This window comes from Aquarana catesbeiana, linkage group LG01 (assembly GCF_042186555.1).
Source record: "Aquarana catesbeiana isolate 2022-GZ linkage group LG01, ASM4218655v1, whole genome shotgun sequence".
NCBI lineage: Eukaryota > Metazoa > Chordata > Amphibia > Anura > Ranidae > Aquarana > Aquarana catesbeiana.
In genome coordinates, this window is record NC_133324.1 from 736,888,822 (window position 1) to 736,915,960 (window position 27,139).

The window sequence follows — 27,139 nt, forward strand, 5'->3', positions numbered from 1 at the left end:
ACGAAAAAGTCGCTGATATACATGATTAGAAATCACTGTAAATACAAATAATATTGATAGTATTTTCTTTTGAGCATTATAAAAACTCTGGGCTCAAAAAAATAGCATTCATCTGAATGTCAGCAATATTTTGTGTATGTGTCACTCTATGTCACCTAATTGTCACAGCACTTGGTTTATCAATCATATCTACATATATATGGGTTATATATTTGGCATCAATGCCTTAAAATTATAGAAAGATATTCTTTGTTTCTGATCCCGACTGATGTTTATGGTCTATACAACTGATTACTGTTGCAGATCTCTCTTTTCTGTTCAATGTAATCAATTCCCTTTTACCATTTATATTTGATTAATAACCTCACAATGCACATCACATGCATAATTTGTCTCTGCTACTTGTTATTATAGTTCATTTAACATATAGTCAGATGGGTTACCTGTTCTCCAATTTCCCCTTGCTGTACCTCTGTTTGGATCTACTTCCAATTTTTCAATATAATATATATATATATATATATATATATATATATATATATATATTTTTTTTTTTTTTCTCTTTTCTTTTTTGAATGTGTTAATTCACCATGTAAGATGTTGCTTGTCAGCAGCGATTTCCTGATTTCTGTGGTGGTTCCTTTATTGAATCTTTAAACCTTGGGCAATGCTGTGTCATTGTTTTACATCATACTAATACACTACCCTCTGGACTTGCAGCTCGCCCGGCACACAAAGCTGCTATGTGAGGCTACAGTGTATTTCCACCTTACACTGGCCTCAATCTTGCGACCCCGGCGGACATGCGCAGTCCGCCGGAGAAGCTGAACACGTCGGCAGGTGGAGTGGGCATAGCCATGTCCCGACACGGACACCTGCGTGCGCGCTGGGGACTCGGCGGCTATCGCTCCACCTGGGGGGGCACTAATGGCGTGCCTGCCCCTCCTCCGTCCCAAATGATTAGCTGTTGTTTGTGTTCATCAACAGCCGATTGGGGAGGAGGGCTTTTTTATACTGAGACACTGCTCACACCAAACATCCGCTCCATTCTGCAGGATGATTTCGGCCTAAGCAGACATCCAGCTTCTTGGTGTTAAAAAAGTAAGTTAATACCCTACTTTCCCTTGATTAGTATTTCAATCTAGGTTACACTGACTACACTCTAATAATTACCTCTTGCATCCTTACCTGCTATGTGATATGGTATTTTTTATTTGCTATTTCCTAATGGCCCAATTTGATTTATAGAATTTATGTCACATTTATTTAGCTTTTTCAGGAAAAAAATCTTTTTTTTCTTTATGATCTACTCTAATTGGCTTATTAGCCATCTATACTATAAACGATTTTATTTTCTCATACTATTTATGACACTGGACAATTCATGATAGTCCAGTTTCTTTATAGATTTATTCGTTTTCTAGATATTGACACATTTTAATGTTTCAGCTGTAAATAACATATAGTTGGAGAGTTTGCTCATCCAATTAAATGTACCTTCATATCCCCTTTTTTTCGCTATTACCACTAGCTATCCAAGACATATCCATCAAGCCAATACCATATCTATTACGTACCCCTTTGAACCATCTATTGAGTCATTATCAGGTATGGTTTTCTTTTGTTATCAATATCTCATCTAAATCTTATTCGCTTGTATTAAATGACCTAAACGATCGGCCACTACATATGTGTACTATTACATTTTGCAGGACCCGCCCTCGGCCTCAGTGGAGTTCCAGGTTCCTTAACCTCGTTACGCCCCCTTTTGGGCCTTTCTTCATTTTTTGAAGAAAATACCACCTTTCTACATTCACATGTAAAAAAAAAAAAAATCCTTTTTTGTTATTGTTACGCATGAAATCTACCGTAAATCAGGAACACGCTGGATAGACAGACAATGTCAGTGCCTTTGTTTTTAACTGTTTTGGAATTCCAAGTCAGCCTACACAGTGTTAATGTGAGAACAAAATGTAAAGCATGGCATATATATTTTTGTATGGTTATATATACCTATATGCTTACTATCTCTTGTTAATACACTATTACTTTCAATATAGAACCTTCTGTAAACCTTTATCCACCCCCGAGGAAGGAGGCTAAGTAACTCCGAAACGCGTCGGATGCAATAATATTGGTAACAACATTATATCTGTGTACAAGTACATGATTCGCATTCCTTACAATTATTGTTAGTTTTGCTTGATGTTTTTACTATGTTTTCAAGTCAATAAATTACTGTGTTTATTATACATACTCCTTCTACGCTTTTTTACATGTGCCTTTAAAATCCACCACTAGGGGAACTTCCTGTTTTTGGTATATTTAATTTAGGATGTGGCACAACCTTGCAGTTAACTGTCGATCTATAATTTTTGCTAGCAACATGACACAAGGTAGTTACACTGCATCAGTAAGGACTCTCCCAGGCAGAGATGTCAAAGCAAACTTGGATTTCAAGAAGTCCTATTTAAGCACTTTTGGGACTCTCATTTAGGACTGTAGATGCAGTGCATGATCAAGGAAACAATGCAGTAGACGAAAGACACATCATGCTTAATTTTCTTTGACACTGGAAAATGTCCAGCAGTGTCATCAACACAGAACTGGCAAAAACCAGTGGGACCCGGGTACACCCATCTATTGTCCAGAGAAGTCTGGCCAGAAGTTGTCTTCATGGAAGAATTGCAGGCAAAAAAGAGGTACCTCCAATGCGGAAACAAGGCTAAGCGTCTCAACTATGCATGAAAACATAGTAACTGGGGTGCAGAAAAATGGCAGCAGAAGCTCTGGACTGATGATTTAAAATTTGAAATATTTGGCGTAGTAGCAGGCAGGAAAATGTTAAGGGGTGTGAATACTTTTTCAAGGCACTATATGTATTTTATACAAATCAGTTTGCATACTGTACATATTGTAAATATTGTGTATATTGTCTTGCAATCTATTTATGCTATCTATGTTGTATGTACCTCTCAGGATGTGGGAGAGGAGCCATAAGGGGTGGCAATCTTGGCACATGATGGTTTGCATGTTGCTTTGCTTATAATAATAAACAATAATAATAAAAACAAAAAAACACATTATGGAAGTTACTGCTTCAGTTTTCATCAATTTAAAGAACCATATTGCAGGCTTCAATCCAGAGATTTTCCCTGTTATTAAATATAGTATCTCACAAACGTGAGTAAACCCCTCCCATTTTTGAAAATATTTTATTATCTTTTCATGTGACAACACCGAAGAAATTACACTTTGCTACAATGTAAAGTAGTCAGAGTACAGCTTGTATAACAGTGTAAATTTACTGTCCCCTCAAAATAACTCAACAGAGACCAATTTGATGCAGTGTGCAGCGTATGGTCTGAGCACTGACAGGCTGACCCCCCACCCCTTCAACCTCAGGAGTAATGCTGGCAGCACTCATACGTCTATTTCCCAAAGACAACCTCTGGATATGACGCTGAGCACGTGCACTTAACTTCTTTGGTCGACTATGGCGAGGCCTGTTCTGCGTGGAACCTGTCCTGTTAAACCGCTGAATGGTCTTGGCCACCCTGCTGCAGCTCAGTTTCAGGGTCTTAGAAATCTTCTTACAGCCTAGGCCATCTTTATGTAGAGCAACAATTCTTTATTTCAGATTCTCAGAGAGTTCTTTGCCATGAGGTGCCATGTTGAACTTTCAGTGACCAATATGAGAAAGTGAGAGCGATAACACCAAATTTAACACACCTACTCCCCATTCACACCTGTGACCTTGTAACACTAATGAGTCACATGACACCGGGGAGGGAAAATGGCTAATTGGGCCCAATTTGGACATTTTCACTTAGGGGTGTACTCACTTTTGTTGTCAGTGGTTTAGACATTAATGGCTGTGTGTTGAGTTATTTTGAGGGGACAGTAAATTTACACTGTTATACAAGCTGTACACCCACTACTTTACATTGAAGCAAAGTGTAATTTCTTCAGTGATGTCACATGAGGGGTGTACTCACTTTTGTGAGATATATACACACACACGTATACATACAGTATCCTGATACTAGATTGATACACCCTAGAATTCTGTTCGCTTTTCCCCGTGCTTGTCCACACTATTAATTTTGCAATCATCTGAAACAAGTACCCCCCACGTCTTTTTCCCGTCGTTCTTTAGCACTGTACCCCCAAAACTGTACTCTGTCAGGGGGTTCTTTTTCCCTAGGTGTATTTTTTTCATTTACAAACACTGAACTGAAGTTCGTCTGCTTTGACCAATCTTCCAGCAATGTCAAATCATGTTCCATGTTACAGATACTTCCGGGAATAACAAATTGCACACCTTTCTGTCATCAGCAAAAAGACATACCTTACCCACCAAACCTTTAGAGAATCGTCTGAAGCCACACATTGTTGTGACGTAATGCGTAAGGGCAGAGCCAGTGACGTTATTGCGCTATTACTGGAAGTAAACAGACACCAGGCAGAGCGGTGCTGTTCATGATCTGTACAACTCTTTAAGGGACACACAGAATGCTTTTAATCTTAGTGTACAGTGTTAGTGCACAGATACCAGTGAATGTATTTTTTATTTTTTTTAATGAAGTGAAAAGTAAACTGGAAAGCACTATGATCTATATGTGTTTATTTAAAGTGGAGACTGGTGGATTATCACTAAGAGGAGATTGGAGCCATTACCAGCTTTTAGAGAAAAAGATGCCCAATTGTCTTCTTTGGTGGAAAGTGGAATCGAAGAGAAAAGGAGTCCCACAGAAGGAAAGAGCCTGTTTGAGACCACTTAAAGAGCAAGGCGCATATTTGACCTAAAAAAAATATTTATGGTCAAAAACAGGGGTGACAGGGGTGCACGCATTATGAGTATTAAGGGTGAAGCAGGTGGATGAAATTTCGGTTTACAGCACTGGGCGCTTTCAGCGTGCACTGGAGTTGGACTGATTTAACAATTTAGATCAATAAGTGGTGCACTTAATGAACTGATTCAGACAGAATATTTTTAAGTGCAATTAATATACTAGTTAAATATTTTGGAAATATCAGATAATATGCAGTATTAAGGTAAGTTATATGTGTTTACCAGTACACTGGATATTATTTATTTGTAGATGTTTTATTGTTTATTTTCTTTGGTATATGTTTACAGCAGTGCTGCAATTTAAAGGTAAAGGCTGGCTGTCTGCATAACATTTTTTGTAGTAGTACACTGGTGGTATCTATATTATCTGGATTGTTGTGCAACGCGCTACCCTGGTTCAAAACGTTTGTGATCTAGTCAAAAAATGTGATCAGAGTAGTTTGACATTATTTGCCCTAAGTAAAGCCATGCTGCTTTGGGCCAGCAAGTTGTGTGGTTTGAAGTGATCAATGATCCTCCTTTTTAGAAGTGAGTCAATTAATTTGATAAGAACAGATGTTAACCCCTTCATGCTGATCGCCTCACGGCTCTTTAAGAGTTCTAAAAGTTGGGTTAGGTACAATATTATCTCTCCACTAGTCCTGGGGAGCTTTTAGAAGAGATTGATTTAAAAAAAAAAAAAAAAAAAAAATCGGTTAATGGTCCAACAACTATACCAAGGGGATGATTTTTGTCATACTGGGAGTACACTTTTCACTGCCAACCCATAATAATTGTAGGGTGCTTTTCTTTTACAGTTCTCTTAACAATATTTCCATAATGTGCTGGATGTAATCAATGAAATTACAGGTGTTTTTCTATTATGTAACTTTATATTTCTCTTTTGAAAGAACAATAAAAACGAAAACAAAAACTCTGGGATAAATACCATCAGGATTTAAGATTCAACCAAGTCAGTTCCTTTGCTACCTTTGTTGCTATAAATCCTGAAAATGAATCTTTAGTACTAGGAACCAATATCAGCTCCCAACTTTCTATTATTAGTTTAATATAAATTTAAATTGTTTAAATGGTTTTCCAAATTCAGGGCTCCATCAAAATAAGTGGTATACCCAGTTTTCATTTCTGTGATCTCAATGTATTTTTTAAAAATTCCAAAACTCCGTTCCTAAAAGAAAAACAAAAAAAAAAAAGGTTTTGTCTACTTTCTTAATAGGTTTAGCCATTTCCTCCACTTCGTGCTTTTGTGACACTATTAATGTGCTTGGCCTCCTTTTGTCTGCTTGTATACACTTCTCTATCAATTTTCTACTTGCCTCTTTAGTGAACCATATATTTTTCTCTTCCTTTTACTCTTACTAATATGATTTTTCAATTCTTGTTTTAATTTAAACTAAAGACATTGGTAATCACAAGAACCCAAATTTTCTCCAATCTCAACTTCAGACAATCTATGGACATATCAGAAGTTTAGGCATTGGGTAGGTGGCAGAGATAAAAAAAAAAATGACCCCTTAGAAAGAGTTTGGACCCAGAGGTCTGGGACATCTATGATCCTAACTGTCAAAAAGGCCAACAGATGTCCACCACTATAGAGTTATGGATTAGCTTGCAGGGTTTTGGGGTCTAAGGCTTGCAGCAAAAAGGATAAACCCACCTTTGACTTACAGGAGGATGTATAGATTAAGCAAAAGGACCCCTTTCAGATAGAAGGGGTGGAAGCCGTACTGGTAGTAGACTAGCTCATGATCGATCAGGATCGCTTTTTAGATGTCACACAGTGGGAGGAACAATGTCAGTTCCTCTCACTGTGTCCAGGGAAGCCAATGCCGCAGGTCACATCCTTACCAGGCTCCCCAATGGGATGGGAGGGAGAGCCTGGTAAAGGTGGTGGCCTTGGGGGGGGGGGGCTGTAAAAGTGTATGTGTGTATAGCCGCTCAGATCACTTTTACATAAAAGAGAATCACCGGCTCTAGAAAATGTTACTCATACTAGGATCATGGTTGTAGCCTCAATATTATTTTGGATATAGTAGTTAGGGACAAACTTATCTTAAGGTATAACTAAAAGAAAAATGTTTAATTTAGATTTGGATTGAATGCTGGTTGGTTAGTTCCAATGTCGTGTTTTTATTGCTGTGCGTGTCCCCAATAGGGAGACTCATTCTCTAAGGCTTCATGCACATGGAGATATGAATAGATAGCAACTAGTATGGGGAATGCCTCCCTATTTCTTGATGATGTCCGGAAAGACTAAATGCGTAGAGACGGGGCCATTTATGTGATGCCACTTCCACTCTGGGCTTGAAGAACACACTGGCTTTACCCTATGGGCTAAGTGTATTACACTCCTTGTGCCAGGATTTCAGACACAGAGTTTTACTGTTTTTGTAAAGCAGACTTGATTTGAAGAAAGAGATTGAGCACCTTTTGACCTTTTTTTGGAAAGGGGTCAAATCGTTCTGGCGAGTGATTAACTTCTTAAAAGGCACCAGCACTAAAAATCACCAGAGTGCAGTTTATTTTGCACCGCAAGAAGAAGAAAATAAGAGGCGTTGCACTGATTTGAACTATTTGCACCATTTATTGAGTTTCATTTGGTATTCATGCATTTATAATTTGCAATAAGTTGGACACTTACAGGACAGGCTGCTTCTTGTTTACAGAAGGGATACATTAGCACTGCTTATTGTTGCTTGGTTGTTTACATGTATATATTTGCATTTACTTTTTGGTATATAATTTTTTATATTATTTTAGTGTTGCTATCTATTTCCTTTATTTATAAATCAAACCTAGGATTAGCCACTTGCCCCACAATCACGAATATATACGCGATTGTGTTCAAGTGGTTATACCAAGGCCATAGCTGCAGCTGTCAGCCATAACTCCGATATTAAAATGTTTCGCTGGCAATTCCCTACCTCTGTAAAAGTGATCCAAACAGCTGATTAGCTGCTGGATCTCTTTGACAGGCAGCAGAGGGGTCCATCCCCTCCCACTGGTGTCTCTCCGGGCTCTCCAGTGCAATTGGGAAGTCCGGCACTGAAGCACTGCGGTTCTGCCGGCTGATCATTGAGCTGATCAGGGACTAGAACATCTCTAATCATCTCTACGGTCTATGGTGCCCCTGCAGCTTGGCCACGAAGGCTGCTCTGTGGTGCGGCGAGCGAGCAGAGAGACAAAATCTCTCACTGCCCGCCCCACATCACCGCTGTTCCGCTTTTACAGCAGGGCTGCGAAGGCTGCTCTTGACAGAATCATCTCTCACCGCCCGCCCTCACTCTGGGATAGGACCAGAAAATGTGCATGTGCAAGTTTACCCACTTGGACGCCATTGGGGAGAGGCTGCCAGAAGCAGTGTAATGGTAAGTCTGTCAACGCTGAAAAAAAAAAAAAAAAAAAAAAAGAAAATCCTTACAAATTGCCTTTACATTTTATTTAAATCAAAGCGACAAGCTGCTACTGGTATTTTTTGGTGGCAAGCTACAGTGACATTCTACATCTGGTGACAGTATAGTGGGAAACTGCATCTAATGACAGGTGACAATGGCAAGTGACACACTGCATCTGGTGGCAGGCAAAGGTGGCGACATGCTGCATCTTGTGGCAGGCGAATGTGGCAAATGACACGCTGCATCTGGTGGCAGGCGATGGTGGCAAGTGACACGATGCATCTGGTGGCAGGCAACAGTGGCAAGTGACATGCCATCAGGATTTAAGATTTAACTGAGAATAAAATACATTAAAAAAAAATATAAAATGTCATCCGTCCCAGGGTTCGCACCACACGTGAGGCATTGCCCCAAACATTATAACGGGAGCAATAATTCTAGCTCTAGACCTCCTGTGTAACTCTAAACTGGTAACGTGTAAAAAGTTTTAAAGCGTCACCTATGGAGATTTTTAAGTATCATAGTTTGTTGCCATTCCAGGAGCATGCACAATTTTAAAGCGTAACATGTTAGGTATCCATTTACCCTGCATATCATCTTTTATATTTCACCCAAAACATTGGGTTATATATATTGTTTTCTTGCATTAAAATTCAAGTGTATGTTTAACCACTTCAGCCCCGGATGATTTGGCTGCTCAATGACCAGGCCATTTTTTGCGATACGGCACTGCGTTGCTTTAATTGACAATTATGCGGTCGTGCGACGCTGTACCCATACAAAAATTTCTTCTGATCATCCTTGAGATGGTTCTACACATTCGAGTACAGCTGTGTTTGATTACACTGATTGGACTTGATTGGGAAAGCCAAACACCTGTCTATACAAGACCATACAGCTCACAGTGCATGTCAGAGCAAATGAGAATCATGAGGTCAAAGGAACTGCCTGAAGAGCTCAGAGACAGAATTGTGGCAAGGCACAGATCTGGCCAAGGTTACAAAAAAAATTTCTGCTGCACTTAAGGTTCCTAATAGGACAGTGGCCTCCATAATCCTTAAATGGAAGACGTTTGGGATGACCAGAACCCTTCCTAGAGCTGGCCGTCCGGCCAAACTGAGCTATCAAGGGAGAAGAGCCTTGGTGAGAGAGGTAAAGAAGAACCCAAAGATCACTGTGGCTGAGCTCCAGAGAAGCAGTCGGGAGATGGGAGAAAGTTGTAGAAAGTCAACCATCACTGCACCCCTCTACCAGTCAGGGCTTTATGGCAGAGTGGCCCAACGGAAGCCTCTCCTTAGTGCAAGACACATGAAAGCCTGCATGGAGTTTGCTAAATAACACCTGAAGGACTCCAAGATGGTGAGAAATAAGATTCTTTGGTCTGATGAGACCAAGATAGAACTTTTTGGCCTTAATTCTAAGCGGTATGTGTGGAGAAAACCAGACACTGCTCATCACCTGTCCAATACAGTCCACACAGTGAAGCATGGTGGTGGCAGCATCATGCTGTGGGGGAGTTTTTCAGCCTCAGGGACAGGATGACTGGTTGCAATCGAGGGAGAGATGAACGCGGCCAAGTACAGGGATATCCTGGATGAAAACTTTCTCCAGAGTGCTCAGGACCTCACACTGGGCCGAAGGTTTACCTTCCAACAAGACAATGACCCTAAGCACACAGCTAAAATAATGAAGGAGTGGCTTCACAACAACTCAGTGACTGTTCTTGAATGGCCCAGCCAGAGCCCTGACTTAAACCCAATTGACCATCTCTGGAGAGACCTAAAAATGGCTGTCCACCAACATTTACCATCCAACCTGACAGAACTGGAGAGGATCTCCAAGGAGGAATGGCAGAGGATCCCCAAATCCAGGTGTGAAAAACTTGTTGCATCTTTCCCAAAAAAGACTCATGGCTGTATTAGATCAAAAAGGTGCTTCTACTAAATACTGAGCAAAGGGTCTGAATATTTAGGCCCATGTGATATTTCAGTTTTTCTTTTTTAATAAATCTGCAAAAATGTCAACAATTCTGTGTTTTTCTGTCAATATGGGGTGCTGTGTGTACATTAATGAGGAAAAAAATGAACTTAAATGATTTTAGCAAATGCAATATAACAGAGTGAAAAATTTAAGGGGGTCTGAATACTTTCCATCCCCACTGTATATATCAATCATGTTTTGGGGTTCTAAGTAATTTTCTAGAATACTGATTTTTACTGGTAAACAAAAAGTGTCAGAAAAGGCCTGGTCTTCAAGTTAAAAGTAGTGATCCTATGTCTGCAGATGACACAAAATTATGTTGTGGAAAAAGAACATCTCCAACTTAAAAAGCAGACAGACACCATGGTTGATTAGGTATATATTTGACAAATAAGGTTCATTAAAGTTAGATGTAAAGGTAAACACATCGGAGCAAAAAAACAAGCAAGAACCAAAAGGTTCAGGTCACAAAATAAGGTCATAATAATAATAATAATAATCATAATTATTATATTTAGAATATACCGTATATACTCGAGTATAGGCCGACCCAAATATAAGCCGAGGCACCTAATTTTACCACAAAAAACTGAGAAAACGTATTGACTCGAGTATAAGCCTAGGGTAGGAAATGCAGCAGCTACTGGCTAAACAATGCCCATCTGCAGCCTCACTGTGCCCATCTGCAGCCGTACCTTTGATAAATAAAACAGCGGGTGTCTCCCGCTGTGTCATGCAGTCTGTTCGGTGGCTGTCCATTGTAACAAAGCCCAGCCTCCTCCTCGTCGTCCATGATAGACGGAACACTGATACAATGCTGGGAAACTGTATCAGTGTTCCGCCTATCACGGACGAGGAGGAGGCAGGGCTTTGTTACAATGGACGGCCGCCGAAAAGACTGCATGACACAGCGGGAGACACCTGCTGTTTTAGTTACCAAAGGTGCAGAAGGGCACAATGAGGCTGCACCCTCACTCGATTATAAGCCGAGGGGGGGTTTCAGCCTAAAAAATGTGCTGAAAGACTCGGCTTATACTCGAGTATATATGGTAATAATTGCCATTATGCAGTATATTGTACTAAGACATTACCTCTGTTTGCCATGAATATTTCCAGAGCTGTGTTCTGCAAAAGATATCGCCTTGAGAATACGGCACGGATTTCTGTGAAGAGCCATTTTCCATGCACTCCCTCAGTGTAGGCCAAAATCTGAAAGGACAAAAAAAATGTACTTAAAGCATTATAGTACTAACTTTTCTAATATGAAAAAATATAACGTGGCATTCTCTGCAGTACTGTGAAGAGTAAGATTTAGAGAATATTTAAATATTTCCAGCTTTAAATGGCCGTAATAAAGCAGAGTATAAGTCGTCTAACATAAAAGATAATCGCATTTACTGGAGTTCACTAAAACTGAAAATAACAGATGAGTGTTAGGAAAATGGGGGTAGCCACACATTTCTTGTTCAGCAATGAATTTGCAAGAAAACCCCAGCCAGTTTGACAGTTGCCACTCAGTAACCTAGCAAATATTAATTCAATGTCCATGTGTAAAAATGGCTGTGTCTAAAGACTTTTGTACAACACAATTCATATATTTTTTAGATGTTTTATCAGCACTTCAATGGATTCAATATGACATATCTAACCCATTCCAGACTCAAGATGCTGAGACATGTTCAGTACAGGCTTTAATAACCATTGCATATTTTCAATTCAATACATTTTTATTGGGTTTTACAATTTAATGTAATTATTTGACAAGGTCAACTGCAATAAGAATTGGATGCAAGCTTTCAGGGCAGACATAAGATTACAAGACAGACAATCCTGTGAACCATCATAGAAACTCACAAAGGTATATGTGAAGAGCAACCAGAATGAATGTGATGGTGGAAAATTATGTATGTCAAAGATCTTGTTTGGTTCCAACCCAGCTTCAAAAAGGAGCAGAAAACCACTGCATAATTCAAACAGTACAGTGTTTCCCCAAAAATAAGACGGAGTCTTATAATAATTTTGACAAAAAAAAAAAAACACACTAGGGCTTATTTTCAGGGTAGGTCTTATAATGTAATTTGCGGTCTTCTATCCCTCTCTCCCTAGCTGCCTGTCAGGAATTCTCAGTGTGAACCAAGTAAAAGTGTTCGTAAAATCCTATAACCCACTCTATTACTGTAGTATATAATGTACAATGTGTGCGTTGCTGTAATATAATTGTGCCAAAATCCCTCGTTATAGTGCCGCTAAGCGCTTCCGTGACCCGCCAGAGCTCTCTTCCCCGCTCCAAGCACTGCAGAGGGGCTTCCTGAAATCCCCCGCTGACAGCTGGGAGAAGAGAAGGAGAGCAGCCGAAGGTCAGCTGAGCGGCGCTGTACCAAAGGTATATGGCACAATTATATTACAGAAACACACACATTTTACATTATAGAATACTGTAATAGAGTGGATTCTAAGAGTTTACAACCACCTTAAACTAGGGCTTATTTTCAGGGTAGGGCTTATATTGCAGCCATCCCCAAAAATCACACTAGGTCTTATTTTCAGGGGAGGTCTTATTTTCGCGGAAACACGGTATATACCGTATTTATCGGCGTATAACACGCACCCCAATTTAGGAGGGAATTTTAAGGAAAAAAAAACTTTTAGGAGGGAAGTTGAAGGGAAAAAAACTTACATTTAAATGCCCATCATTGCATCCTTCTCAGTGCAGCCTTGCCCCAGTGCAGCCTTCCCCAGTGCAGGGTGCCCCAGTGCAGCCTTCTATCCTCTATCCCTGCCATCCTGGGCTTCAAAATCGCCGACCGCGATTTGAAAATGGCGCCGCCTGCGCTGAAATACACAGAGCCAGTCCTCGGCTCTTCCCGGTGGCTCTCGTTCACTTTCGGCTCCACTCGTAGTCCCGAGCGGAGCTATCCGAACCTAGCCGAGTAGGTTCGGATAGCTCCGCTCGGGACTACGAGTGGAGCCGACAGTGAACGAGAGGTGCCGAGAAGAGCCGAGTACCGGCTCTGTGTATTTCGGCGCCGGCGGCGCCATTTTCAAATCGCGGTCGGCGATTTTGAAGATGTGACAGGTCGGGATCGCAGGGGATCGGCGTATAACACGCACCTGCGATTTTCCCCTGATTTTAAGGGGAAAAAAGTGTGTGTGTTATACGCCGATAAATACGGTACTCATCATAATAGGAAAAGTATTGAACATGCTAATTTAAAGTCAGTGTACAAAATCCTTTGTTGTTAATGACAGCTTCAAGAGGCCTCTCCTGTATGGAGAAACTAGTCACATGCATTGCTCAGGTGTTATTTTGGCCCATTCTTCCACACAGTCTTCAAATCTTGAAGGTTTCGTGGGCCTCTTCTATGAACTCTGATCTTTAGTTTTCCATTGTTTTTCTATTGAATCCAAGTCAGGCGATTGGCTAGGCCATTCTAGCAGCTTTATTTTCTCTCTCTCTTTAAAACCAATTGAGAGTTTCCTTGGCTTTGTGTTTGGGATCATTGTCTTGCTGAAATGTCCACCTTTATCATCCTAGTAGATGGCAGCAGATTTTTCTCAAGAAGGTCTTGGTATATTTTTCCATGTATTCTTCCTTCAATGACATGAAGTTTGCCAGTGCCATATGCTGAAAAATAGCCCCACACCATGATGTTCCCACCTCCAAACTTCACTGTTTGTATGGTGTTTTTGGAGTGATGTGCAGTGCCATTTGACCTCCACACATGGTGTGTATTATGTCATCCAAAGAGTTCAATTTTAGTCTCATCTGACCAGACTATATTCTCCCAGTATTTCACAGGCTTGTCTAAATGTGGTGCAGCAAACTTTAAACAATCTTCAACATGCTTTTTCTTCAGCAATGGAGTCTTGCATGGTGAGCATGCATATGGGCCATGGCGGCTGAGTGAATTACTTATTGTTTTCTTTGATACAATTGTAACTGCTAATGCCAGGTCTTTCTGAAGCTCTCCACAAGTGGTCCTTGGCTCTTGGACAACTCTTCTGATACATTTTTCACTCCTCTGTCAGAAATTTTGCAGGGAACGCCTGGTAATGGCCGGTTTAAGGTGAAATGAAATGTTCTTTCCACTTCAGGATTATGGCCCCAACAGCGCTCACTTTCAGAACATTCAGAAGTTTAGAAATCCTTCTGTAACCAATGACATCAGTATGTTTTGCAACAATAAGGTTGAGAAGGTCTTGAGAGAGCTCTTTGTTTTTACCAATCATGAGAGGTTTCTTGTGTGACACCTTGGTAATAAGACACCTTTTTATAGGCCATCAGTTGAGACTGAACCAGCTGATATTAATTTGCACTGACAAGGGGCAGGATTGCTTTCTAATTACTGATATAGTATAGCTGATGTCTTGGCTTTCCATGCCTTTTTTCACCTCCCTTTCTTCATGTGTTCAATACTTTTTCCCTGTGCCATTTCAATTTATTACACATAACTTAATTTCCAAACTTATTGGTTTTGGTTTCTTTGTATGTTTGGATTGCATAGAGTGTTGCCAACATGTGGTGACAATTTCATGTTAATAGCACCTTCAGAAATATATTTACCTAGAAAAATGGTTAAGTGTTCAATACTTATCTTACCAGCTGTATTATATTATAATATATATATATATATATATATATATATATATATATACACACACACACACAAGCAAAGGTTTAGGGAGGATGTATCTTTTTTTTTCCAATACTAAAAAGAAGGGAAAAAAATGAAATGGATGTTAAACCAATGCACTCAGTTTAGCCTCTGCTATGTCAAGCAGTACAATTATCCGCTTCTACAGATGTACTTCAAAGTCTCTGGAGTTCAATTAAAATTGGATTAGATGCAAGACTGTCTTCTGTGGGACTTTTGTCATAAATTGACAGCACTTTTTACAAAGCCCAGCCCTCTAGTAAACTAGTTACTAGGGAAACTGCATTTCCATCACTGCTAAGTTATGTTAAGTTTAAAAGATATGATAAATATACCAAAAGTATAGGCTAGAACATTTTAATAGCAAAACATACTTTGATAGCTACATTTATTGGTTAGGCACTAAAACATTATCTACATAAACATTCAATAAACACATTAGCAGATAATATATCTATACATTTGTGATGAAATAAACTTATATCTTATCACTTCCATTCACAATCATTAAGACTGACATTTAACCACTCAAGTATCAACCTGTAATACTCATTCATCACCAGGCTATTTTCAGTTTCCTGTGCTGTGATAGTTTGATGGACAATCACACCATTCCACAACGGCAAATTAATTTGATATAACTCTAAGACAGATAAAGCTTTCTTTTGCTATTTAATAACAACTGTTTTTTAACTATATAAAAAGGAAAAATACCAAAATATTTTTGAAATATAATTGAAATGTCAGGATAGTATAAACAACCCTAAAATTACCCCATTTTATTTATTTTTTTTGGTCAAATAAAGTATGGAGAGCACTAAAATTTGGAACTTGGTAATGGTGCACAAGGGAAAGTGCATACAGGTCTTAGAGAGAGAGGGAGAAAGATTAAGGGGTTAATGTACAGGTCACATACAGTGGGAGAAAGGAGATTAGGAGGTTAATGTGCAGGATAAGGGAGGTGAAGTGTTAACATACAGGTCACATAGAGAGGGAAGATGTTAAAAAAACAATCTTTATCTGCTGCAGCCAAGATATGCATTTTGTTCGAGAATTATAATAAATGATTCATTAATTAGGTCCCTTTCCTCCCCTCCCTCCATTATAAGAGGATTGATTTATACTGTTTACAGCCCGGATTACTGTGATTGGTGTCTCTATGACCAATCACATGCAGAGACTCTCATATCGGCTCTGTACACTGGCTATGAATGGAGCAATCGGAAGATGGTTTGGTTCACAGACATTCATGGGTACAATGGCCACCCAAAGGTCCTTCATCCAGTGCATTTTATAAATGACACAGGGTTAATAACCGTCCAACACTTCACTGATTATAAATACTGAGGAAGGAGTAGAATATATCTCAAACTGTTATTGCTGTCTGTGTCCCTGGTTGGGAGATTCTGCTAATTTTCTGTTTGTTAAGCATCAGACATAATTAGGAAGTGAGGGGAAATCTCTCAATTTTCTAGTTGATGGGTGTCAGACAAACTAGGATGTGAGGAAAAAAGAGTCTTAATGGGTACAACGATGGCATAAAAACCATTCAAGAAGCAAAGGGCTACAATTTCTGTCATCACTTGTATGTCCTCAGGAGGATTCACACTTCTTTCCAGATGAGTTGCAAGTGAGGAGAATTCTAAATTAATAGACAGACAGCATTAAAAACCCAACAGCAAATCAAACAGGTGTAATGCTCACCCCAGTATAAGAGGCCAGAAATATAACTAGGGAGTGTAGCTTTGCCTACAGCAGCCCTCGTTCCCTTAAGACAACCAGGCCCACTGGGAACTTGGTTGCCCCTAAGACTTAATACACAATGCCAAGTTCTATGACCAGGTAACAGAAGTGGCAGAGCAAAGATAGGGCAAAAAAAATCTGTTGCACAGGGGAAGGCAGTGTACTCAGAAGATGGCAGGGATGGTGCCTTGGCAGGAACGTAACCAGTGGGGCATGCAAAAAGTGTGCGGGCATAGACATGGTCAGCAAACAAGCAAAGGGTCTGTCTCTAGTTTGCAAGCAGAGACATGATCAGTGAATAGGTAAAGGGTCAATGCTAGCAGATAAGAAAACACTCAAAAGGGTCAGTACACAAAGATCAGATACAGGAAATGACAGGTAGTCAGGTATATTGAAAAAATCTTTAACAAGTGTCAAGGGCCAAAGGTTTAACCAGGCACCTTGGAATTGAAGGGCCAATCAAGGCTGAACAGAGTAGTAGGCAGGTGGTGTTGATTGTCAACAGGACGCTGAGCAGTGCAGGTGAAGGAGTCAGCAGAAATGTGCTTCGAGGCAGGCTAACCGACGGGGGCGAATTACTACAGGGAGCCCATCAAAAAACATTGGTCTTGGGAACTGGATGTGCAAAGAGAAAAGTGCCAAAAGCAGAATGTAAAAAGCCCAAATTTTATTTAAACTTTTGTATCATAAAAATGTTTTTCTGTGGCTCATAGGGTCACCCCTACCATCATGCATTGGAGAGATCCTGAGGGGTAGATACTAGGATCAATCCAGATACCAGTTAAAGTTGACAGGGTTTTGGCAGTTCCTTACTCTATGTAAAACTTAAGAAAAAATTGTCTGGAGTTGGGCTTTGGAAACATTAAAAAAAAATGGGAAATTGTTGCCCAGTAATTTTCAGACAGTTTCTTACATTTCTTGGAAACAATATTGGGTACTGGTTAAAAAGATAACATTATTCTTGTGACAGAAACAAGTGGTCCAGTATAAACTTGTGCTCGATTGCTACTGCTGCCTAGGGCTCCATCAGAAAGTTTTTCTACCATCCCCACAACTGTGACAGGCAAAGTTTAACTTATGATTTGCTCATGTATGTTTTTGGATCCTAGTCCAAAGCCACGTGAGAGCTTGCCAGAAAGAGGTCACTGTACTGGGTCAACCATATGTGGCCAAAGCATCCTACACAGATGTACGTATACATGCTCCTTTCTTACCTGCATCTGCAGGGTGGGGAAATGCCCCAGACACAGGTGATTGGCCAACTATAGATGACAGCTTCCTGACGGGTTCACTCACTTGGGTTCAAACTAGGACCTGCATTCCTGTGTGGAGTACATTCGAAAGCATACATTGCCAGCACACATACAAAAAATAGAGCCATTTAACACTAAATTCAACTATGATAAAAAATAAGTACCTAAGAAAAATGATTCCCTTTATTTGGACAAAAAGTAAAATTACTTAAGAAAGTAATTAAAATAAACCGTATAATGATCGGGCACAAATTAGATATTTAAGATGGGCTGGTAGGCAGCTTTAAAGATCTGAGGTTTTCCCATCAGATTTCCAGAGGATAATAGGGCCGCTGGAAATGATGTATCAGCTCATTTTATCTTATCACTATGAGGCCAAGTGAGAATGAAGTTCATATTTCACTAGATCTCATTGAAGACTGGGAAAATTACTTGACCTCGTGACCTCAAATGTTACAAGAGGACAGAGATGCTTTTTTTGCAAGGCAACACAATTTTTCTGTTGTCTAGATTTAAAAATTAATTTCATTTATATCAACCAATGGTATTGATATTCTCTTAGAACTCAGTTTGATACATGAAGCAGATAATGGCAAACTGATGTCACTTCAGATGAGTAAAACCATTTCTTTAAAAGTTTATGTGGCAGACATATTTATAGCACATACAATTCCAGTCCAACCACATAATATTTGTGCAGGACAGATGCACTTTAGAGTCATTAAAAAATCCAATATTTCCATAAAGTAACTGAACATACAGTGCCTTGAAAAAGTATTCATACCTCTTGAAATTTTCCACATTTTGTCACGTTACAACCAAAAACGTAAACCTATTTTATTGGGATTTTATGTGATAGACCAACACAAAGTGGCACACAATTGTGAAGTGGAAGAAAAATTATAAATGGTTTTGATTTTTTTTTTACAAATATCTGAAAAGTGTGGCGCGCATTTGTATTCAGCCCCCTTTACTCTAATACCCCTAACTAAAATCTAGTGGAACCAATTGCCTTCAGAAGTCACCTAATTAGTAAATAGAGTCCACCTGTGTGTAATTTATTCACAGCTGTTATCTGAAGTCCTCAGAGGTTTGTTATGGAACCTTAGTGAACAAACAGCATCATGAGGGCTAAGGAACACATCAGACAAGTGAGATCTTTGATTACCTTTTTTTGTCTGTAACATGAAAAAATTTGGAAAATTTCAAGGGGTATGAATACTTTTTCAAGGCACTGTACAATGTTATAGACACTTTCTAACATGGTGGCACCATAACTGCCTTTGCTTAGTTTCAGAAATGATTGATCTTATCTTTTTTACAAGGTTAAAAAGTTCTGTCATGTGACCATCTCTTCTTCCTGGGTATGGGGTACAGAACACTGTGCATAAACACTGTATGCTTATATTCAATAGTCTGTTCAGCACTGAGGCAAGACGCAAGCTGTGCTTGAGCAGGGAGCATGTTCAAGAGGCAGGCTATGATTGGTTGGTGGAGCATGGTAGCTGAACAACCTACCCAATACAGGCATGTTTTGTGTCTGTACACTGTCCTATACCTCTGAATGGCCAAATGATTAAAACTTAACACACTAATACAGATCAGCTTCAGTGCTTTGTGTGGTCAGTTTATAACAAGGAAGAAAGGTGACTGGCAGGATCAATCAGGTACATTAGATGAAAGAACATGAGAATGATAGAGATAGTGATTTATAAAATACACGTGTGATCACACACACAGAAAAAATAATGTTTAGGGTAACATACACTTTAATAATTTCCTGCTGTTTTATGGCAAAAAAGCAAAGCTAAAAACACAAGTAACATAAAAAGATGCAACCATGCAAACAAAACATAGAACATACTGAAAAATGCAGAAAATACAGGAAACTTCACATCAGTGCCTGCCCCAGTGAAGTTAAAGTGGATGTAAACCCAATATCATCCTTTCTAAACTACTACCTTAGGGGTTATCTATAAGGATATACATTCCTCCTGCATGTATCTTTACCTGTCAAATGCCTCCCCTCTGTCTGTTATGAGAGCCGAAAAACTGCATATTCTGTGGGTGGGTCTGTTGTCTGGAGCTCGGTGGGTGGAGTCGTGATGTCAGTAGACTCCCCGCCCACCTCTACACTCCCCTTGTCAATATGCATTTTCTCCTGTGTATTTCTTACACTGACCTTCTGCTATGATCTCTAACATCCAGTGAAAAGACAGGAAAGTAACCACATGACTTCAGCATGCCAAATCATGCTGAGGTGTGGAACAGCCAATCCTTGCAGAGCTGCTGAAGAAAGGAGTGGGGGTGGGAATTAAAAAATAATGCATGTCTTAGGCTAGTGCACAAGATATGTAAATCACCTGTCACTCACAGCAAGGGGGACGATTTGACAAAGTTTTTCTGTTTGTCAAGATTTATCTCACTGAACAATAAAAGAGGATTGCTCAGAGCTGGATTAACTCTGTGTGGCAAGACTGGGCTCAAATCATAGGAAATCTTATACTCTACATTCTGACATAAAAAAAAAAAAAAAAAATCGGGTTTACATCCACTTTAATTATCCTAATGCCCATAAACAGCTATTGAACAACTGCTTTAAGCTTAAATTGGCATATTAACTTGTAAATGAACATAATCAAACATAAGGAAAGACAAAACAGGCATTACAGCAGTGTAATTGACCAGCCTATTTATCCTTTTGTAGAACAGCCATAGCTTTGGTAGTGTTTTCCCCTAAAATTTTAGTAAAACTGAAACTTGTAAAGACAATTTACAGGAACTAGGGAACATTAGTTAAATGGCTATACAGGTATATTATATATATATATATATATATATATATATAATCAGGCACTAATCTAAAATGAACCCTAGAGGTTTAAGAAATCTCTGATTGACCAATGAGGTATATGCTGATAAAAACATATCTACTATTAACCACCTCAATACGGGAAACGTTTACCTCCTTCCTGCCCAGGGAAAGATTTAGAGATATAGAGCTTTCTTTTGGTGGTATTTAATCACCACAGGGTTTTTTATTTTTTGCTATAACTACTGCTTTAACTACCGAAAAAAAATATAAAAAAAACCTGCCCATTTTGAAGAAAAAAAAAACTATTTGTTTCTGTTATAAAATTTTGCAAATGCAGTTACAGGAGAGCTGGACAGGGCCATAGAAGGTTCTTAACCCATCAGTAGGACCACTATCTGCTCCTTTGTGCAAGAAAAAACAGGATGAGCATTGCCAGAGCCCTACAAAATGACCTCCAGAAGGCCACTGGTATGAATGTCTCTGAACAAAAATAATAAAAATCAGAAACAGACTTCATGAGGGTGGCCTGAGGGCCCAAATTCCTCTAGTGGGCCCTGTGCTCACTGCCCAGCACCATGGAGCTCAATTGGCATTTGCCATTGAACACACCAGAATTGGCAGGTCCGCCAATGACACCCTGTGCTTTTCACAGATGAGAGCAGGTTCACCCTGAGCACACGTGACAGACTTGAAAGGGTCTGGAGAAGCCATGGAGAATGTTATGCTGCCTGTAACATTCAATATGACATGTTTGGTAGTGGGTCAGTGATGGTCTGGGGAGACATATCCATGGAGGGGCACACAGATCTCTATAGGCTAGACAATGGCACCTTGACTGCCATTGGGTATCGGGATAAAATACTTGGACTCATTGTCAGACCTTATCCTGGTGCAGTGGGTCCTGGGTTCCTCCAGGTGCATAACAATTCCTGGCCCCATGTGGAGAGAGTATGCGGCCAGTTCCTAGAGGATAAAGGAATTGATACCATTGACTGGCCCCCATGCTCGCCTGACCTAAATCCAATAGAACACCTCTGGGACATTATGTTTCGGTCCATCCGACGCCACCAGGTTGCAACTCAATCTGTTCAGGAGCTCAATGATGCCCTGGTCCAGATCTGTGATGAAATACCTCAGGACACCATCCGTCGGCTCATTAGGAGCATGTCCCGACATCATCAGGCATGCACACAAACACGTGGGGGCATGCTCCTAATGAGCCGACGGATGGTTTCCTGAAGTATTTCAGCAAAATGGACTAGCCTGATGCATCATTTTTTCACTTTGATTTCGGGGTGTCCTTGAATTCAGCCCTCTGTAGGATGATCATTTTCATTTCTGTCAAATGATGTGACATCCTTTCGTTATTAACACATTACTTAGTCCATGTTAGTATGGATATCCAGCATGATATATATAGATAGATAGATAGATAGATAGATAGATAGATAGATAGATAGATAGATAGATAGATAGATAGATAGATAGATAGATAGAGATATCTATATCTATATAGAGAGAGAGAGAGAGAGAGAGATATATATATATATATAGATATATATATATATATCTATATATATATATATAGATATATATATATATATCTATCTATCTATCTATCTATATATATACCTATTAATAGATATTGCACATGGACTAAAAAAAAAGATGTTATGTTGTTTTAAGTGGCTTTAGTTTCCAGTGACAAAGCTGTTTTCTAAAAAAAAAAAAAAAAAAATCTCTAAACATTATGTCACAAAATTTAAGAAACATTTAAGAAACGAAAAACTGTGATCATACAAACTACAGTATCTCCCAAAAGTGAGTACACTCCTTACATTTTTGTAAATATTTTATCATATCTTTTCATGTGATAACACTGAGGAAATTACGCTTTGCTACAATGTAAAGTAGTGAGTGTACAGCTTGTATAATAGTGTAAATTTGCTGTCCCCTCAAAATAATTCAACACGCAGCCATTAATGTCTAAACCGCTGGCAACAAAAGTGAGTACACCCCTCAGTGAAAATGTCCAAATTGGGTCCCAAGTGTCAAAATTTTGTGTGTCCACCATTATTTTCCAGCACTGCCTTAACCCTCTTGGGCATGGAGTTCACCAGAGATTCAAAGGTTGCCACTGGAGTCCTCTTCTAATCCTCCATGATGACATCACGGAGCTGGTGGATGTTAGAGACCTTGCGCTCCTCCACCTTCTGTTTGAGGATGTCCCACAGATGCTCAAGAAGGTACAAAAAAAGTGATACAGTAGTATGAGCAAGAATAGGCTGCACACCCCAATGATAGCATTTAAAGTATAGAAATTTCCCTAGGGGGTTTTGAATTGCAGCAAGCAATTCCAAGATATTGTGTAAAAAAGTTTATTACAAAATTTAGTATGTACGCACACAGCTGTCCGTCAAGACAGGAGCTCTAAAATCAATTGCTAGCGGGCATAGATTGCATATTTGTATATACATTGGTACAGAGGACATACAAGTGGTAAAATAACTATAAAAAGTCATACACAAAGATCCCAACGCGTTTTGACCATAGTATCGTAGCGGTCTTCTTCAGGGGGGATAAGGAGATAGACTTCTAAAGAATATAAGATATCAATCAGTACAGTGAAAACCAAGCAATGACATTAATTGGTTAACAGGGTTACAGAATAAGTAATGTGATTTACAGTGGGGACGGAAAGTATTCAGACCACCTAAAATTTTTCACTCTGTTATATTGCAGCCATTTGCTAAAATCATTTAAGTTCATTTTTTTTCCTCATTAATGTACACACATCACCCCATATTGACAGAAGAACAAAGAATTGTTGACATTTTTACAGATTAAAAAAAAGAAAAACTGAAATATCACATGGTCCTAAGTATTCAGATCCTTTGCTGTGACACTCATATTTAACTCAGGTGCTGTCCATTTCTTCTGATCATCCTTGAGATGGTTCTACACCTTCATTTGAGTCCAGCTTGTGTTTGATTATACTGATTGGACTTGATTAGGAAAGCCACACACCTGATTAGGAAAGCCACACACCTGTCTATATAAGACCTTACAGCTCACAGTGCATGTCAGAGCAAATGAGAATCATGAGGTCAAAGGAACTGCCTGAAGAGCTCAGAGACAGAATTGTGGCAAAGCACAGATCTGGCCAAGGTTACAAAAAATTTCTGCTGCACTTAAAGCGGGGGTCCACCTATCTATCGTTTTTTTTTTTTTTGAGTTCATTCACAAACTTTTCTTCTCAGCATTACATACTCACATATTGTGTGTAATATGTCCGCCTGTGTCAGATTTCGTCGGAAAGAATAACTTATATTATTCACTGCAGGCAGTTTCCATCTTCATTGTGGGCATTTGAAGCCCACAAGCATTTATTTCCTGGATGTGGTGAATGCTGTGCTCTCAGCATTCACCGCTCGTTCCCGCACATGCTCAGTGGCATCCTGGGAAGCCTGAGACTAGCTCCCAGGAGTCTGGGAGAGGCTAGAAACACGCCTACTCCCACGGGAGGAGAACCAGGAAGTGCAAAGAAGAATAGAAAAATAAAAGGTAATTACGGCGATTTAAATTTTTTTAAACGGCATGTCAGCATCTAGGCAAAGAAGAGAATACATACAGATATTGTTCAAAATTTGGGTGGAACCCCGCTTTAAGGTTCCTAAGAGCACGGTGGCCTCCATAATCCTTAAATGGAAGACGTTTGGGATGACCAGAACCCTCCCTAGAGCTGGCCGTCCGGCCAAACTGAGCTATCGGGGGAGAAGAGCCTTGGTGAGATATGTAAAGAAGAACCCAAAGATCACTGTGGCTGAACTCCAGAGATGCAGTCGGGAGATGGGAGAAAGTTGTAGAAAGTCAACCATCACTGCAGCCCTACACCAGTCAGGGCTTTATGGCAGAGTGGCCCGACGGAAGCCTCTCCTCGGTGCAAGACACATGAAAGCCTGCATGGAGTTTGCTAAAAAAAACACCCGAAGGACTCCAAGATGGTGAGAAATAAGATTCTCTGATCTGATGAGACCAAGATAGAACTTTTTGGCCCTAATTCTAAGTGGTATGTGTGGAGAAAACCAGGCACTGCTCATCACCTGTCCAATACAGTCCCAACAGTGAAGCATGGCGGTGGCAGCATCATGCTGTGGGGGTGTTTTTCAGTTGCAGGGACAGGATGACTGGTTGCAATTGAGGGAAAGATGAATGCGGCCAAGTACAGGGATATCCTGGACGAAAACCTTCTCCGGAGTGCTCAGGACCTCAGACTGGGCCGAAGGTTTACCTTCCAACAAGACAATGACCCTAAGCACACAGCTAAAATAAAAGGAGTGGCTTCACAACAACTCCGTGACTGTTCTTGAATGGCCCAGCCAGAGTCCTAACTTAAACTCAATTGAGCATCTCTGGAGAGACCTAAAAATGTCTGTCCACCAAGATTTACCATCCAACCTGACAGAACTGGAGAGCAACTGCAAGGAGGAATGGCAGAGGATTCCCAAACCCAGGTGTGAAAAACTTGCTGCATCTTTCCCAAAAAGACTCATGGCTGTATTAGATCAAAAGGGTGCTTCTACTAAATACTGAGCAAAGGGTCTGAATACTTAGGACCATGTGATATTTCAGTTTTTCTTTTTTAATAACTGCAAAAATGTCAACAATTCTGTGTTTTTCTGTCAATATGGGGTGCTGTGTGTACATTAATGAGGAAAAAAAATGAACTTAAATGAGCAGCAAATGGCTGCAACATAGCAGAGTGAAAAATGTAAGGGGGTCTGAAAACTTTCCGTTCCCACTAAATATTTACCAAAAAACAAACTTAATTTTCAGCCTTCCCACAGTACTGCTTCAGATTGCCTCCCCCAGGAGTCCAGACGGCACAGTGCACCCAGAATGGGGCCCACCCCTCAACAGGGCAACACGCCCAGCAGGCCTACTTACCCTTTTATGTCTAACTATTAGGATCCTTTTTCCGTAATTACTTATTTATTCCCCATTATCAATTTTTAATTTGTAGATGTCCCATTGTTATCTGTTGATACCCTCTAATCCCTTCTTGATCCACGTTACAAGGGTAAGGTTGCAGAACTCATCCCGCCTTCGCAGAGGGAGCAAAGGATGAAACATCTTCAGGAGGCCTTGAGGAAGGTTTGTGCAATGCATTTCCAGACCCTGGGAGGTTACACATTCGGTGCTGCTGGAGGCTTTGTAATGGATCATAGAGTGCGCCTGTCCACAGACTCCGTTGATAGGCTCACATTCATAAAAATGAATCAATCTTGGATCAGCAGCTATCAAGCACCTGATGCTGATGTAACTGACTGAATTTTCTATGGATGTGGGATCCCTTGAAGACTGCCTATGCGGACTATCCTATTCCTCCACAATCTTGACGATGCTTGCTTCCAACAATATTTTTGGTTTAGGGCACCACCACCACCCAAGGCCCAATTTTCCTGCCCCTGTTTAACAGGGGCATGTAATTCCAAATCTTGATACAGTATTTCACAGCAAGGTCCGTTCCTGCGCCTAACAAGATTAACTGTGAGGGTTTACAGAGTTCTGGTACTACCACCACCACCAAAGGCCCAATTTTTCTGCCTCTAACAGGGGCATGTAATTACAATTTTTGATATAGTATTTCACAGCAGGGCCCGTTCCTGTGCTCACCAAGAGTAACTGAGGGCTTACAGTGTTCTGGTACCACCAACACCTAAGGCCCAATTTTTTGCAGAGTATACAGGGCAGGCCGTATAGTATATATACTGTTGTTCAGAGTATATTAGTGCCTAGGGGACCCCCGTGCCATTTATTTTCATTTAGGTGAGGGGTTCCTTAATATCCATACCAGACCCAAAGGGTCTGGCAATGGACTGGGGGGGGACCCATGCTGTTTTTTTTCAATTATTTTCATCTATATTTCCGGAACCCGACAATACATAACAGCCACAAGCAGTTTTAAATGACTTTTTTCCTTTAGAAATGTCATTTTATGTGGTATTGTTCTAAACACAGGAAAACTGTGCCACTTTACAGGCATACTATAGACACCCCCCAGGCACGATATTTAAAGGAATATTTTATTTTTATTGTTTCACTTTAAGCATTATTAAAATCACTGCTCCCGAAAAAACAGGCGTTTTTAAAACTTTTTTTGCATTTATACATGTCCTCTGGGGCAGGATCTGGGTCCCCAAACACTTTTTATGGCAATAACTTGCATAAAAGCCTTTAAAATTAGCACTTTTGATTTTTCACGTTCTTGTCCCATAGACTTTAACGGTGTTCAAACAAATTTTTTGCCTGGTCGCATGTTCTGCTGTGAACCGAACCGGTGGATGTTCGGCTCATCCCTAGTACAAATAATTGTTTTGGCTTTCTAGAAACAAAGGTAAATTGTGCTCTAAAAAAAACGTTTCCCCTGAAAAAAAAAATAC

General features: G+C 39.9%; 1 protein-coding gene across 2 annotated transcripts in view; it reads right to left on the reverse strand.

The window, feature by feature from the left end:
• The window catches only part of LRBA (LPS responsive beige-like anchor protein), a 1,038,582-nt gene that overhangs the window by 258,945 nt on the left and 752,498 nt on the right, over positions 1-27,139 (reverse strand). For both annotated transcript variants that reach the window (XM_073604899.1, XM_073604906.1), the window contains one exon: positions 11,322-11,439. In XM_073604899.1, the coding sequence (XP_073461000.1) occupies positions 11,322-11,439 (118 nt within the window). The remainder of the gene's footprint in view (positions 1-11,321; positions 11,440-27,139) is intronic.